General features: G+C 37.0%; 2 protein-coding genes across 2 annotated transcripts; both read right to left on the bottom strand.

The window, feature by feature from the left end:
* Positions 1-1,064: 1,064 nt before the first annotated feature.
* On the bottom strand, positions 1,065-5,758 carry LOC122033436 (DNA-directed RNA polymerases II, IV and V subunit 3-like). The gene is made up of 3 exons (XM_042592453.1): positions 5,240-5,758; positions 3,358-3,595; positions 1,065-1,534 (listed from the first exon to the last, which is right to left on the bottom strand). The coding sequence occupies exons 1-3, from the start codon at positions 5,728-5,730 to the stop codon at positions 1,265-1,267; spliced, it is 999 nt and encodes a 332-aa protein (XP_042448387.1). The 5' UTR covers positions 5,731-5,758; the 3' UTR covers positions 1,065-1,264.
* A 1,320-nt stretch (positions 5,759-7,078) lies between these two features.
* LOC122035159 (membrin-11-like) lies at positions 7,079-10,467 on the bottom strand. Its single transcript, XM_042594556.1, has 4 exons — positions 10,093-10,467; positions 8,405-8,525; positions 8,080-8,229; positions 7,079-7,389 (listed from the first exon to the last, which is right to left on the bottom strand). Exons 1-4 carry the CDS (start codon positions 10,380-10,382, stop codon positions 7,228-7,230), a joined length of 723 nt encoding a protein of 240 aa, XP_042450490.1. The 5' UTR covers positions 10,383-10,467; the 3' UTR covers positions 7,079-7,227.
* Positions 10,468-16,338: the final 5,871 nt, after the last annotated feature.

The following is a 16,338-nucleotide window of genomic DNA, read 5'->3' as shown; positions in this document are numbered from 1 at the left end:
ATATATTATTTTAATAATTTTTTCTCTAAAATATCCTTATATAATTTCATAAATCATTATCTTATCCTCCATAAATTTTTATAAACATAATATCTTTCTATCTCCGCCAACTTCTCTTCTCTGTCAACATCTTTCTATTTTCTCTCCCTCGATATAGAAATTCGCCCAAACTCTCTATTAATAAAAAGCTCAAAACCCTCTATTAATAGTATTATACCATTTTTGGAAATTTTATTAATAAAAAGATCTTATAATATCGAACACATCAACACCTTTAAGTTGATTGTAATAAATTCACCCAAACACTTTACCAACTTATTTTTAAAATAAGACCTAACAACTTATAAGCTCATAAAACAACTTATAAGTTATACGTGCTTATAAGTTATTTTTTAATAAGTTTAGTCAAATATTTATTAAAATTAAACTATTTCTTAATTTATTTTCTCCTAACGATACGAGAGGGTTGTGGAGGGGCCGTCAAGATGATAGATTTTATTTTATTTTTTTTACCAAATATCTTATAAATTAATTAGATTAAATTTAAATAATTTATTTTTTTTAAAAAAAATTCAAAAATAAGTGTAATAATTTTTTTAAATAACGCAAGTGTCTCGTTCTTATAATCTAATTATCGTGAAGATAACTAAAAAATTCCCTATCAATTCCCAAGGATAAATCACGACCACATCAAGTCGTCAGTGTTCAATTTTTAATTCAATTAATCTTGGAGATGATTGATCCAGTCCCACATAAATTTTCCACTCATCCTAACAGTAAATCATAAAAACACAACATCAAATCATTGACAAATGACCCCCCACGGTCTTCGTCATCCCTGTAAGACCATCCAATGCTGCCCGTGAAAACAAACTCGTGGACTTTTTCCTTCAGTCCACGACCCCTCAACGCAAATTTTTCCACTAAATTCATGAAAGCAAACTCATGGGCTTTTTACGCTCTGAGGCGCTTCAGCCGTGACCACTCAACCCAAATTTTTCCATGACAAATATGTCCCAACAAAAAATCCAACTGCAGCACTCTGAAAATCAAACTCTATTGCACACTTTGAATCCTCATCATACTCCTCATGTCGTGTTAGTCTCAACAATTTATAGTTAGCTACACACTTCAATATAACAACCCAATAACACATACATTATATAAAAGAAAGTTTGAAGGATTCTAGTGCCAAAAGGCACAAAACAGTCTATTGATTTACCCTTTCATAAGTTTTCGCAAAATAGTACCATGGAGAGTACAGCTAGATCGACTGAATTCCCAGGTGTGAAGTTAGTTCGTTCATGTCGGATGCATCATCATGCGAGCAGCGGATGTCATCCAACTTCTGCTTCAGAACGTTGATCGCATTGAGGAGCATCTGTGAAGCCTTGATGGCACCGGTTGATTCAACGGTGAATATGAAACTGTTTTCTTTAGGAAAAATCTCGATGAGGCCTGGTTTCCCCATAGCTTCCGCTTTCTTGAGGACTTCATCATCGTATGTATAGGCCTCTGGGTCGTTAACTTCCACCTGATATTGACAACAAAAAGCCAAACTACATATCAACAAGTCTAGAACTATCAGTGCCAAGTCTTCTTTAGTGATATCGTTCGGGCAAACGATAAATATGTTCAGAGCTGTAAGTAACTTATCAAATGCTATCAGTTCAATTGTTCAATTCTACAAATCTCTCGTCTCTTTTTTGAGAAACTCCAAATTTATAAACAGGCTGATTCATTTAGGATTTGATTGGTAGATGGAATGGAATAGACAAATAGAGTAGAAACAATTCTTCCTCAATTTGGATTACAGAATAACATAGACGAGGAATAAGTATTTCAAATATATTAGAAATAGACAAGAAATACCTTTTACAAAGATAAAATACTCCTACATGAAATATTTTTTTCGATTCATCCACCTACTAAGCCCAACCTACCTGGCTGAACCACTGGCCTGACCAACCCAATCCTTTTATTTGACTCATTCAGCCGGTCAGGCCATGCCCAACCGGATTGGTCAACTTGCCTGGCCTGCCACACCTAATCGGTCTATCCAACCTGCCCGACCTTCTTTACTTGTTCATAAATGTATTAACAGATTAAGGAATTGCTTTGTCTCTTTATGAAAGAGAATCATAGTTACCAGAATTTGGCATTTTCACTGCTGACTGCTGTCTTAGGGTTCTATTTAAAATTAATGACATGTCACATTCTCTCCAAGTTGATTGGCATGTCCAGGTGGTGAATATTTTCAAACCAAGATCGTGTTATCAATTACAATGGTAAACCACAAATGTATTGCTGAAACTTAGCCAGACCGATAACAATCAACTTTACTTGAGGCATTTAAGTTTTATGCATCCATCTTAAGCCTTACATTCTAGGACTGCCACTACTCATTTGTTACGCCAAATGCCTAGATCATAAAACCCTCTCACCAAAGATGCACTGTTACCGGTGTTATGAAAGAATATACTTGCAGAGCACATGTCATTTAAGCAAGAGGTAAAATTGTGTGCGTAATTTTATATTTTAACACTACAATGTATAAAGCCACAGGTAACAAAATCGAAAATTTTCACCATAATGTTTTCATAGAAAAAGCAGAAAACTGAACTGTTACCAGTTTTGTAGAAAGCACTTAACCAAAATGAACAGTTTATTAAACACAATCTTTGTGATGAAGCCAAGCTGGTGGATTTAAATAACCAAGGATTAGCATACCAACATTTATGTTCAGGTTAGAACTCCAAAGAAGGCTGTAATTTGCGATAATTTGGTAGCAAAAAGAACACCAGCTATCACACAATTATAGTCATGTGGCATTCGTGCTGCTATTCAGTGTGAATAGTGCTGTGGTGAAGCCACAACTCACTCTAATATACCATAAATTCAAAATTGGTTTGACTTTTCAAGTGGTATTGGTTGGAATCTACAATATATATATGACGCTTTGAGTGACCAGGAAATACTGAAAATTGCTACAAAACAAGGTACTAAATTATCCAGCCTGATGTGAGTGATAATATCGAGCAAGATCGTAATGAGAAGAAATTCTTTTTTTTTTCAATTATTATCAAAGAAACTAAAAAACAGAGCACCAGCTTCATTAATTCATGAATAATTAGTCCCTTTAAAGATAGAGTCGACATTAACAATTAAAAAAGCAAGATCACCAATATAAAACAGTAGGATCACTGAAATATTTTTGAGACCATATACTTCTACAAATTCAAGAGTAGATAAAAGCTCCTGTTTTGAAGATTATAAAGAGCAATGAGAACCACAACAATATGAAAAATTCCTCGGAGGAACAAACACAAACTTTGGGAAACTAACAATTGGACAAACCTGTTGAGTATTTGGATCAATGACAAAAACTTTTGTAGGGCTGCTCTCAACCCAGGCTTGTTTCTCTTCAAGCGTCAATGTTTCCATCAATTCCTCATTTATATGGATCTGTGGCTCATACATAAATGCAACAGTTGCAGCAGGTGACCATTTGGCGTGATCCTTGCCAATCCCTTTTCTAGCAATAGCTCGAAGTCTTAGCTCTTGCCCACGGTGTAATTTCACAATGAGTATGCCCCTAGTATCAAATTCACAACCATCAGGCTTGGAAGATAACAACAAGATATCATGACCATAGACAGCTAAGGTAATTGGTAGGTAGATTAGCTTCAAGAAGTAAACAAAGATATGATCGAAGGAACCAATTTGATAAGACTACCATTTGGAAGTTGAAAAGAACCATATTTTATTTTTAAATGAGACAGTGATATGGTGGCATACATAAGTTTCCTTGTACCTTTAAGTTCCAAAAGTTCACTACATCAATCAGAAACACTGTATTCAATATGCATTTACACAGAGCTCTTTGGAAAATTGAGAAGGTAGTTTGGCTCCATGGACACAAATACAAACATCTGATTACATTAAAGTTTATAGACAAGCTAGAGAGACTGAGTCAAGCAAGATAACAGAGGATTGCAAGTCTATCAGATATGCAGTGATCAAATTCTCCTCTAGTGAAGAGAGGGCTAAGACACAACAAATATATCGATATCTTTTACCAAAAAAGAAAACAGAAATTGCACCAATTTTCAGACAGGAAAACATTAGATGAACTGACAAAATAGAGCCACCTTGATTAAATAAACATCTATTCTTGCATGAGGCTACATGATTCACATCTGACATTAAAGAAAATGACAAAAACAGTAGCCAGTACACAAGGTTGTACAGGGATCAAGATGAAATACAAGCAAGCTGGTAATTAATAGATGACTAAGAAAACAACTGTTTAGGGTGGGCCCCACCCAACAATGTCCGAACATGCCTTTCCCTATGCCTTGGCCACCTACACTAATGGCTAGTAGCCACCCGTGATTTACCTCCTCTGTGTTAGCCTAGGGGCGGGTTAGCGGGGGTGGTGAGGGCAAGCGAATCACTTTTTTTCCACATGATATAATCAATGTTGCTGCACCTACTGAACTACAAGGTATAATCAACAAGAAAATCTACTCGAGCTAATAGTGAAACAAACTAATCTGTCAATGGAAAACATTGTTATTTGTCAAATGAAAGTGTCAACTAATCTAGACCTGCCTCTAGTATATAACATGGATTACATTACCAATGATATCACTTGATTCTTTTTTGCTAGAGCCTTAACATATCCAATTTATGATATTTTGTATTTAATACATTTCTGCTAAGGGTAGCTAGCTAATTATTTCTATCTAGACATACTTTTATAACATATAAACAACTAGCTCACAGCCAGGGTAACAGTGAATAAGCAAAAAACAGCATGTCAGCGGATAGTGTGCCTAACTAGCAGAAGATTCAAATTCATGGAAGACACTGGCGACAAGAGTTGAGGAGCAAATTCAATTAACCTAGTTCTGTTACTGCTCTTTGTTTCACTCTGAATAAAAAAACATTAAAAGGAATTACTTTGGTGGTACAATAAGAAATGGCTGGCGGAATAGAGTTACGGTAACAAGACTCGAAGTTTGAGAATCCCATGGCAGATCATTCAGGGAAGTGAAAGGGAGCTAGTACTCGGCACCAATAGAAATTGTTCAAATTATTCTTAGGGATTCAGGTTAACTATGATGAAACAAGCTGAGGTCTAGGGTTTATTTAGGGTTTACGACGTCATCTACTAAAACCCGGAATCAAGAAGCAATATAAAAGGATAACAAGACTACACAAGGAAAATGGATACTTTTGCTCGGAGGACTCGCATCCCTCGCGATCGCTTGACATAGCGCTCGCAATAGTCACATTGACGGGGCAGACGCGGGGGTTGGTGCTCTGGAGGTCGGCGGTGGTGACGTCGAGCGTCTGGTCGGAGTCGCATCGGACACTGAGGAAGAACTCGACGGAGCAGAACTCGCACTGGCCATCGCCGTCGCAGGCGTCACAGTCGCGGGAGAAGCGCATCGACATGGCGTCGTCGCTGGTGAGGGGGATGAGGCCGAGGCGGTGGGAGATGAACTCGTCGTTGAGCACGGAGGAGTTGATCTCGATCTCGACGAGGTCGATGGCGATGGTGGGCACCTCGGCGATCATGACGCGGCGGAGGGCGTTCGCGATGCTCGCGTCGGTGTCGCGCAGCTCGAACTTGAGGTAGTCGTCCGTCATCTCGCGGATGTGGACCTTCGGGAACCGCTGGTAAGACGTCCGCAAACCGCCGCCCATCTTCTCGCTCGCCATTTGCTCGATCTCCGGCCGACCTTTCGCCGTCTCCGACGAAAATATACGAGTCCCAATAAATAACAACAGGAATTTTCACTTCGCACCCCGGATTAATGCTATATATTCCCTTCTAATTTGATAAATTAAAATTACAACCTGCTCACCCTTGTAGACTCATTATGAGCTATGAGATTCCTATTTTACCCTCTATACTTAATACTTACACTACTTTTAACACACTTCTATAGTTTTATTGTCACATTTTTTTAATAATACAAATATAATCCATTAATTTTGACCAATTCTGTAATAAATTTAAAAAGTACAAATAGATTCTAGTAGACAGTCTAATATTACGAGTGTTCGAACAACACACGTATAAGATGTGAATTTTAAATCTTTGTTACATAAAACATCGTCCTACTTCTTATTATTACATTGTGCCCATGGGGTTGTCACTATTTTATCCTCGTAGATAGCTTTAGGAGTGTTATGTTATCAAAATATTTTGATAATATTTGTCCATTTACTTTTTAAATTCTCATAGTTTTCTTATTATTGTTAACAATGGAGAAAGGAATGGAGATGTTTATGAAAGTGTGCAAATAAAATGATAAGAGGCGAGCTATAAGAGTATTTTGGTAATACTAATAAAAAATAAAGGTTAAAATGATAATAATAATTCTCCAACAACTTTGATTGCGTGATTATAGATAATCAATTAGAGAATACAAATATAACTTAATATTATTTAATTTAATTTTTAAAATATTCATTTTAAAAAACAAAAGTTAAAAAAAATATATTTTTTAACTCCAAAATCACATAAAACCTTACTTTAAAGGTAATGACATGATTCATTTTTATTACTTGAATCAAATAAAATTAAATAATAGGCCCCAAATCCTAAAAAGAATGGACCACATTTGAATTTATTATATGCAATCTTATTTTACATTATTTTCATGACTTTTGTAACCATAAAGTCACACAGAAATTAGTTCAGATCCTCTGTTCCCATTTTTCTCTGTACCCATATCCCACTACCGATCGGACGGATTAGATTACATCTCAATGCATCATGACATCTTTAAGATGTGTGCAGTATCCTCGTGATTTACAAAGTATTATTGAGATGTGATCTGACCCGTCCGATCGACAGTGGGACATGGGAACAGAGAGAAATAGGGACAGAGGATCCGAACTGCACAAAAATACCTTTACCGACAAAATCAAATCAATTAAAAAACAATGTAATATTACAATAGTTTAGAGGGTAACTAAGCAGTGTCAAAATGAATAAACATACTTGCAATCGGCATAGTAAATCACGCACGCACCGTAATCGTTTATCTACGCAAGTAACTGAACTCATGAGGAAACTAATTGTCATTTACTTATATAGTTAAACTGAAATCAAAATGCACAGTTCATAAGGCAAGCAGTTACAGTTGACAATTTAGTGTGGAGAATGAATTACAGAGGCTCAGGACACATTTTGAAGAACATTATCCGTCAGTGAATCCACCACATGAATGCAAGAACCACGACGATGGTCAATACCATGCCGGTGTAAGCAATCCGTTTGTCGACTCGGTGCCGTCTCTCTATCAGCTTCAGCACGGTATTGGATAGCCCTACGGTGTTCAGGATGTCTAGGGCTTTCTTTTGTGCTCTCTGCCCAAATTATCAACATCAGCAGAGGGCAAGTTTCAAAAACAAAACAAAAAATGATCAAATTTTATTTAGGTCAGAAAGTATCATATAGAAACCTCTTTGTTAAAGGGGAATCCCGGCAAAATGGTAAAATTGCTGCATGTGATCTGATGGTCATGGGTTCGAGTCGCATGATCTATCAATCTAGCACAATCAATCTACTCGCCCTGCCTCTCGGTCTAACTACACGATTCATTCAACTCACCCTGTTTGATCGAACCACCTGATTTGCCTGCTCAATTTGATTGACTCAATTGATCCACATGGTCAATCCAATCAGTCCGTCTTACCCGACCAGTCTAACACTTGATCCAACCAACTCGCCAATGTGTCCAGCCCAACTAATCTATCTGGCACGTCCAACTCAACCAACAAACCCTGCCCATCTAATCTATCCAACCCATCCAACTCAAGCAACACACCTTGCCCAACTGGCCTAGCTGGGGCGTCTGATTAGACTAGCGTGCCCGACCTATAAATTTGACCAGCACACTTGATTACTCAGCCTGCCTAACCCAATAGACTTGTCCAATCAGCATTCATAAATAATTTTTTTTTGAATAATTATTTCTATGAATCAAATGCAGAGGCCTGATCATCATAGTCATCATAGTTTCCATATATAAAAATGTTTGGAAAGAACTGGGTCACCTTCAAACGATCCCTCTGCTCAGAATACTTGGACAGTACAGCAACTCCGGTGGCATAAGCTTCTTCCAGCATTTTTGACGAGTTTCGAGCAGATTCCATTGCCTGTGCTTCCTCGTCAAATATTCTCAGAACATGCGCAGAGTCCCCATTCTGCAGTAAGCACTCAAAGTTATCCAACATAAGCAAATGCATATGAGAAAAATATATTTAGGAAAACTATATATTATGCCTAACATGCATTTTGTTTTGTATACTTTTGTACAAAAGGTGCACAAAATAATAGAAGGAACTTGATGTTGAATCTAAAGAATTTACTAGCGCTTACAGCTCTTGCCAGCAAATCTGCCCGCTCCTTGACTTCCAGCATGCGTTTTTGTTGACGAAACAGGTGCTTGTCAAGACTTTCTTTCAGTGAATCCACCTTTTCTGCTACCTGTTCTACTTTTCTTCACAAGCACAAAATAAGGAAGAAATCAGAAATTTCTAACTAATAATGAAATGGCTAAAAAGGAAAGAAAAAAAAAAGAAGCTAGTTTGTTTCACCTATAAGCTAAACACATAAGCAAACTACATTAATGTATTGGTTCATGCACCTACAAGCCAGATACAGTAATTAGTTTATGAACCTCACTACTGAACTTGTACATCATCAATCATTTGATACATGGCAAGTTGAAAGAGCTGTTATGAAAAGTGCTTGAATGCATCTAAACCATAATAAATAGTGAAACCTAAGACTGAGACATCTTTTCTTTACAAATTAATGACTAGCACTAGACTAAAACTTTTTTGTGATTGCCAACATTATTCACCTTGTTTGACATGTTCATTATATGAAAATTACTCGCACACCACCATTGATCCTACAAATTGGTTTTATTATCTTACAGAGCTCATCTTCTCATCATGTCCTAATAGAGTAGCTACTGTAGCCGCTTTATGATTCATTTCTTCCATTGTTCTAGGAGAAAATTTGTGAGACAAGTTAAACATTATCATTAATTTAATTAGTTTTATTGCCATACAACATTGTAATAGCAGTTGAAGTATTATTGATGGAAGGGTAGACCAATGTGTCTCTTTTTAAAGTACCAGCAACTATGAAAGGATTTTTGTTTCCTAAGCTTTTCTGTTGATTATCAAATTAATTGCACCTTAATTGTTTTTTTAAAGAAAAGATAGATATGAGATTCCTCATGCATTCACATATGAAGGTGGAGAGCTTGGAACTCAAGACCTCGGCACCTTAATTGATATGACTTAGCTTCAAAGCACCTTCAGTCAACTACATACTACAAATTGAATTATACAAAATCATTCACTATCATCACTAAGTTTAAAGCTATGCATGCAGAAGTTGCAATCATGCTAGCTTTTGAGTTCACCTAATTATTACCCTATGCTTTTGTAATTTGAGTTTTGTTTGTAGTTAAAGTTCACAAGTGTTCTTCCCTCTCAAGTGTGATCACAATCCTTTGTTATAATAGTTAGGATATGAATATAAAATAGACAATTGTAATTTCTCTGAAATGATAAATCTTCTTTTCAACTTCCTGAGATTATGGCATATAAAGCATGGTCTGTCCTGCTTTTTCCCTTACCAAGTACTCCATAAATTTAAGGCTCATTTACCAATCACAAGCACTTCAGATACATCCACTTCATTTAAATTTGTATGCAAAATCAGTTGGTTGTCAATTGGAAAACTAATTTCTTCATACAAGACCATACATTTTAACAGAAGTTTCAATTAGAACCAGCAGAAGGGGGTTATGGAGCTTCTCTCCTATGAGAGGATATTCAATCGCTCGATCTAAATAAACTATAAAGAGTTCAATAACCAATCGTCTATCAGTGTAAGCAACTTACCCTAAGATCCAGCCTTATAATTTTTCCTAACTGAGTAACTGGTACAAATGGAAAATTGAATAACAAACATTCCACATAAAAATCCGGAGAACTAGTTCGGAATCAAAGGGAGAAAAAAAATTGTTTGTCAATCAGATCTCATACCTCCTCCAGAGATCGCGCTGGCCTCTGGCAGGAATCGAGCGCCAGAGGCGATCCATCTCGGCGCAGAGGGAACGGATCTGGGTGATATCCCTCTTGATCTCCGACGCAAGATCCTCCGGATCCTCGATCGAGGGCATCGACGACGAGGAGGCATAAGAGAAGGAGGTAGCGGAGGATGAGGAATCAAGCCGCTCCCGCTCCAGGCGCTCTAGCCCACCGGTCGCGCGGAGGAGCAACCTCTGCGCGCTCTGGTAGATCTCCGACAGTGTTGCCCCGCCGCCGGCTTCCATCGGAGGAGATCCTCGTCGGTCGCGAGAGAAGCAGAGATCGGAAACGAGGAAGCGCGAGTCTCATTCATCGAATATGGTTTCGGTTTTAAACCCGACTGGACCCGAGCCCAAGTACAAGATATTCCCCTCAGCTTTGAGCAACGGCGGCCGAGCATGACACGTCACGAGCCGGGCAAGACCGACTTAAGTATATTTGAGACCTTAGGCGAAAAAAAAAAAAAAAAAAAAAAAAAAAAAGGGGTCTGTAACACTATCTAAAGAAAAATTTTCTTCACCCTTTTCATTCAAATTTGAGATCGGAAAATGATGATTTAATTTTTTTAACAAATTAAAATATTAATTTAAAGAATATTTTTATTTAAAATTTATTTTTCTCCCTTTTTAAAATGTAAAATTATTAATTAAATTTTCATATTCAAATTTTAATACCCTAATTAAGAGAAGTATAGACTTTAAAGTAAATATAATAATATACCTCAAGGATATAATAAATTTACAATTCACTTAGCTAAAAATAAGTGTATTTAAAATTGTTTAAAAATAAAGAAAGATAGAAATATGTCTAATTACTTAAATAAAAGATGGAGAAAGTCATCCTTACAAAACGAAACAAAATTGATGAAATAAGAACAATAAAATAGGATAACAATAGAAAAAAAAAGTATATTCTCATGCTCAACTCATCATCATCCATGAAGCACAAAAAAAATAATATATGCATTAAATGACAAAACTCAATACAATCCTTAGAACATTATCATTTATAAAGAACTAAATGTGAGTTTTTTTAGGCATGGAGCAAAATAAAAAATAAATCATATTTTTTATACCTAAACCAGAACCGTTGTAAATGATAGAATGGAGATAAAGAGAAAATCGAACAATTTATGACTATAAATACAACTAAATAAAAGTTAAACTTAATGTCTATTAAGGAAAAGAAATGGTAAAGATATCTAACTCATTATTACTCAAAAATAATAAAGTTTTTCATTTCAATTAGACAATATGGATGAGTACATCAACATTTGAATTTAATTAATCAAGGAGCATAGTAGCAGCAGCATGAATTAGTGTGTTAGTGTTAGGTGTGATTTCTCTTCTCTAATCTCAATGAGTAATAAAAACACAGAGAGGGGGGAGTTGGAAAAGGGGAAGAGGGGAACTAAAAAAAACCAAAATTTTTATTTTACATTGTATGGATAAGATAAAAAAGTTCTAATTCATGTTATTATTAATCAAAGGAGAAAGCATCACCAATGAAAAATAAACTAACAATAGAATACTAGGATTGAGAGATATTGAAGAGGAATAGATTTGATCTTATAAAATAACATCTATAATTAAAAATAAATTTAATTTGTTAAAACAAGAGAGTCTCTTTATGACTCTATCCATTGGAGCCATAATGAGATTTTTGCTTAATCCGAAGCTTTGATTAGAGATGGAGATCATGTAAATCTTTAATCATGTGGGCCTTATTATAAAAATATATTTAATATATTAAAAATAATAACTCTAATTTTTAAGGAATGAGATTGTGCAATCTTTTATCACATGTACCTCTTTTTTTATTCTTTTTAAAAAGTACAGAAAAATATATTTAATATTTTAAAAATAATGGATCGTAATAAAAATTGGGACCCTAGGTATAGGCCTTAATGACCTATGCCTAAAGCCCGCCATGGAGCCGGGTTCAAGGAGTTGAATCCAAAATGGGACCAGTATGAAAAGACGGTCGAACCAATCGGTCGGGGACGGGGAATTAGAATGACATTTAAACTATTGATGTCCTACGCTTAAAAGAATGTTAGAAGGGAATAGATGGACCTCAACAAAGTCTTTCACGTTCAAATTAGATGTCAGAGGTAACGAAGAGCTACGTAGCAAATAGGTAAAATACTATAAAATCATTAATCATGTATGCCTCTAGATATCGACATCATTTTCTTATATAGGAGGGAGAGCCGTGAAATGCTTTCCTGTCTTTTTTTCAAATAACTTTTTTGTTAATCTAGACCCTCCTCCTAATCCGCCCATCATGTAAATCCAAAAGATCATAGTAGTGTCGACAGCCATGCATCACTGTAGGATTGCACATACCCTCAAAATTAAGTACTCGAACTATGAATCCCTTAATACAAGTCTTTTCCTTTAAATTAAGCGCCCACACATGTCCTATTTGAGGATTGAGCCCTGATGCTCTAGAAATCCACCTTGACATTTTAATGTTGCACTGTGCTCATGGGGGCAATGCCACATGATGTGATGGAATCCTCCAACAACTCATGAGGTCAAAAGTCATATTGAGCTATCAGCCAAAGTCAAGGTAAGGTAGATTTGACTCATAAGGGGTCAAACCCAACCTAAAAGGGATTCAGGTCTAATAGAATTCACTCAACACACTCGCCCCAAGGTTCAAATTTGATCAAGCTCAGATCTCGACATCCTCTCAGTCTCGGTCTCAATTGTCGACTTCCCAGTTGTAGCTTAGGATCCTGACACCTTCTAATCTCAGGCTCAGATCTCGACACCCTCCCCGTCTCAATCACCAGCATCACTTTCGTCTAAGCTCCAGATCCTAACACCCTCCCAGTCTCAGCCACCAACTCCGTCTAAGTCTTAGTCTTAATCTCAATCTCAATTGCTAACATCTCTTCCATCTTAGCTCTCAATCTTGGTCTCAGTTGTCAACATACCTTCATGTCTTGGTCTCAGTCATCAACACTCTCCACTCCCCCCATCTCAAATCTTGGCATCGCCTCTATCTTAGCCTCAGTCGTTGACATACTCTCTTAGCCTCAATTGTTTCACCTTCAATGCCTCTATCTCAGCCTCAATCACCAACATATTCTCTCAATCTCAGTCGCTGACATCTTCTATGCATTAGTCTCATATCCTAGCATCACATTTGGCTCGACCTTAGTCGTCGACACCCTCCAAGCCTCAACATCGAATCTTGACTTAGTCTATTCTCAAGGTCACTCTGTATCAACTTCATTCCCTCGTCTATCCTTTGATTAGGCTATACCCACATGGCCTGTTGAAAGCGTGCGGGGCAGGGGGCACATGGATAAGGAGACAACATAACCACCTCCTCAATGAGTTTGCTCCTCCACAAATATTCCAGAACACGTGGTCAGAATGATCGCATCGACCTTCGATGAGTTTACAACATTAACTCACAAATGTAATAGTGTTTGAGTCATTGCTTATTGGTGATCAAAAAGAGATCGAATAAATTAGTGGCACTTGCAGAACGAAAGGCCGTCAACAAAAAAGAGGTTGACAATTAGGATTATAATGGCATTCAATCTATTGATTTCTTGCCCTTAAAAGCAAGTTAAAAGGGGATAGAGGACCTTAACAAAGGCTCCTCCGACGTTCAAATAGATGTTAGAGATAAAGAAAAGCTAGAGTAGCAAAATAGGTAATATAGAGTAAAATCATGTACATCTAGATATTGACATCATTATTTTATATAGGAGGGAGTGCTATGAAATCCTCTCTCACCTTTTTTCAAATGATGTACTTTTTTTTGTTATTCAGTTGTTCGGATCTTAGACACGACTAGTCTTGGAGGTGGACGGTGATGTGCGTAGATTGTATACACTTGTTTAGCATGTTTTGACGCACATTCACATACTTTGTACATGATTTATCTACGTATTTTCGTACTTCTAGCTTTCCTTTTAGCATATTTACTCTTTTTGTTTGGAGATCTGCTTTTGTGCATTTTCTGTACACAGGAGTCGAATTTGGTGAAGGTTTCGTGTTCAAGGGAAAATCTGCAAGCGAAGCAAAGGAGGAAGGCACCATTCTTGTACCTCACACGACCCTGCCATGGGAGGTTGCCCAGGCCGTGTGTGGATCACTGCCCGTGTGATTGCAGCAGCAAAGGAAGTGACCTTGGCCGTGTGAACCTCACACGACCGTGCCAAGATGAGAAGCCAGAGGAAGCTAGGCCGTGTACATACGGTCGTGCAAGCCCTCCAGAGCCGAAGAATGCCCTGGCCGTGTGCTACACACGACCCGTGCAATGATTCCAGAGGCCAAGAATGCCTTGGCCGTGTGCTTCACACGGCCCATGCAGGAGCTCCAGAGCCAGAGGTAATGCAGGCCGTGTGGATCTACACGGTCGTGCAAGGAGTACAGTGGTATAGCCAGACATGACCGTGTCTCACACACGACTGTGTGAGACAGGAAGAGAGGGGAATGAGCCAGGCCGTGGCCCACACACGGCCAGGTCCTGGGGCCATGTGGCGCTCGAATTTCCCCCTCTATATAAAGGTTTCTTCTTCATTTCAAAGGGGATTTTCTCCCTTTTAGGGGGAATTCAAGATTTGGGCGTTCCTCCACCTTCTTGGAGGGATTTTCGACGATCTAAGGGCGGATCTTCATCGTTTCGACTCCGGAGATCGAAGATTGGATCCGAAGATGGTTCTTCATCGTAGATAAGCTTTGCTTCCCTTTCTTTCTTGGGTTTGAGAACAAGATGCTTGTATTTTCTTATTCTTCAGATTTCTTTCCTTGTTCCATGGATTAGATCTCTTGTTCTAGGATGGAGGGAGTATTTGTAATGAAGATTTGATGTAACTCTTGTGGATTTATCAAAATTCCTATTTCTATGATTTTGCCCTGTTTGTATCTATTCTTTCTTGTGTGGATTGTTGTGATTAGGGCTTAATTACTATGCTTGATTGAATGTTTGAATATCTTATGGATCTTGTATGAATTGTTTCTCATTCGATTTTCCGAGGGACGTTCATGATAGGAACATGCCCGCGTAAGGACGTTTGAGGGGTAATCTTGAAAGGGAAATTAGGTATTTCAAGAGGGCAAGATGGATTGGATGCATTAATCTTTATATCTTAATAAGGTTGAGAAGTATTGGATTTCTATGTTGATTTTCCGAGGGACACAGGTGACAGGTAAGCCTGTGTAAGGATAACATAGGGTTCATTCCTAATTGATCATATTTAGATATATTTCAGTCCTAGGTCGGTTGTCTATTGCAAGAGAGAACCGACAACCTTCTACAAATGACGGACAATTGAGGAATAAGATTTGGTAGATCATTACATTGAATAACATTACAAAGAAACCAAAATTCTTAGAACATACCCTTATCATTGCCCTTATTCTTGTTTCTTATTCTTTCATTTCTTTGTTTACTTTTCATAGTTACACTAAGATTTTGTAAATCAATTGATTGGTTGTTTAGCTTACTCGCGTTGAGACGTCTTTAGTGCTTATTCTAGTCCCTGTGGATTCGATATCTTTTATTATTACTTACGACATATCCGTACACTTGCGGAGAGTCAACAAGTTTTTGGCGTCGTTGCCGGAGACTACGCTATAACATTAGAGATTATCAATTAAGTTAGACTAAACATAACATAACTTTTCTTTTCATTTGCATAGTTGAATCTAATTGTTAGAATTTTGTTTTCATAAGTTTTTCCTTTCTTGTATAATATTCTTGTCATTTCTTTTTGTTGTAATTCTAATTCTGCATTTTTGATTCTAACATTTTTTGTCTAACTTTTCTCTATTTTTCTTTGGATTTAGTCTCTTTCTTCTTTTCTTTTGTAAACATATCTTGCTATCTTATTCTTGTGTATGCGAAGATCTAACTTTGTAGGAGAACTTCTTCCTCTAGACCCTGAGATAGGCAGAACTGTTAGAGTGTATACTAAAAGCCTAGCTTATGTAAACATTTATTTTTGAAATAAAAGAATCATATTGGTCAAATGTATACATTTATTTGTTAAGTGTAGTTGTTTAATTAATTTATATTGTAGATAACATGATGTGTGGTGTCACACACAGAAAATCATGTTATCAGCTCTTTATAAATTATAAATAGTTGCTCACGACTAAGATGGAAAGGAACAAACCATTGGAATAGTCGTAGTGTAATTATGTATTAGTTTATCTTGACTAATAAATTACA

Source organism: Zingiber officinale, chromosome 11B, assembly GCF_018446385.1.
Source record: "Zingiber officinale cultivar Zhangliang chromosome 11B, Zo_v1.1, whole genome shotgun sequence".
NCBI classification, from domain to species: domain Eukaryota; kingdom Viridiplantae; phylum Streptophyta; class Magnoliopsida; order Zingiberales; family Zingiberaceae; genus Zingiber; species Zingiber officinale.
The sequence above is the reverse complement of the archived record's forward strand: the minus strand, read 5'-3'. Positions and strand labels throughout refer to the sequence as shown.

Bases quoted from the DNA above. Each gene is read 5' to 3' on its own strand.
- LOC122035159 (XM_042594556.1), bottom strand. From the start codon at position 10,382: ATGGAAGCCGGCGGCGGGGCAACACTGTCGGAGATCTACCAGAGCGCG. The intron at 8,526-10,092 runs GTATGAGATCTG...GTGCTTGTGAAG, and splicing joins CAGCGCGATCTCTGGAGGAG to AAAAGTAGAACAGGTAGCAG. The intron at 8,230-8,404 runs GTAAGCGCTAGT...TGCTTACTGCAG, and splicing joins CAGATTTGCTGGCAAGAGCT to AATGGGGACTCTGCGCATGT.
- LOC122033436 (XM_042592453.1), bottom strand. From the start codon at position 5,730: ATGGCGAGCGAGAAGATGGGCGGCGGTTTGCGGACGTCTTACCAGCGG. The intron at 3,596-5,239 runs GTATCCATTTTC...ATTTGATACTAG, and splicing joins TGCGAGTCCTCCGAGCAAAA to GGGCATACTCATTGTGAAAT. The intron at 1,535-3,357 runs GTTTGTCCAATT...TGTCAATATCAG, and splicing joins TTGATCCAAATACTCAACAG to GTGGAAGTTAACGACCCAGA.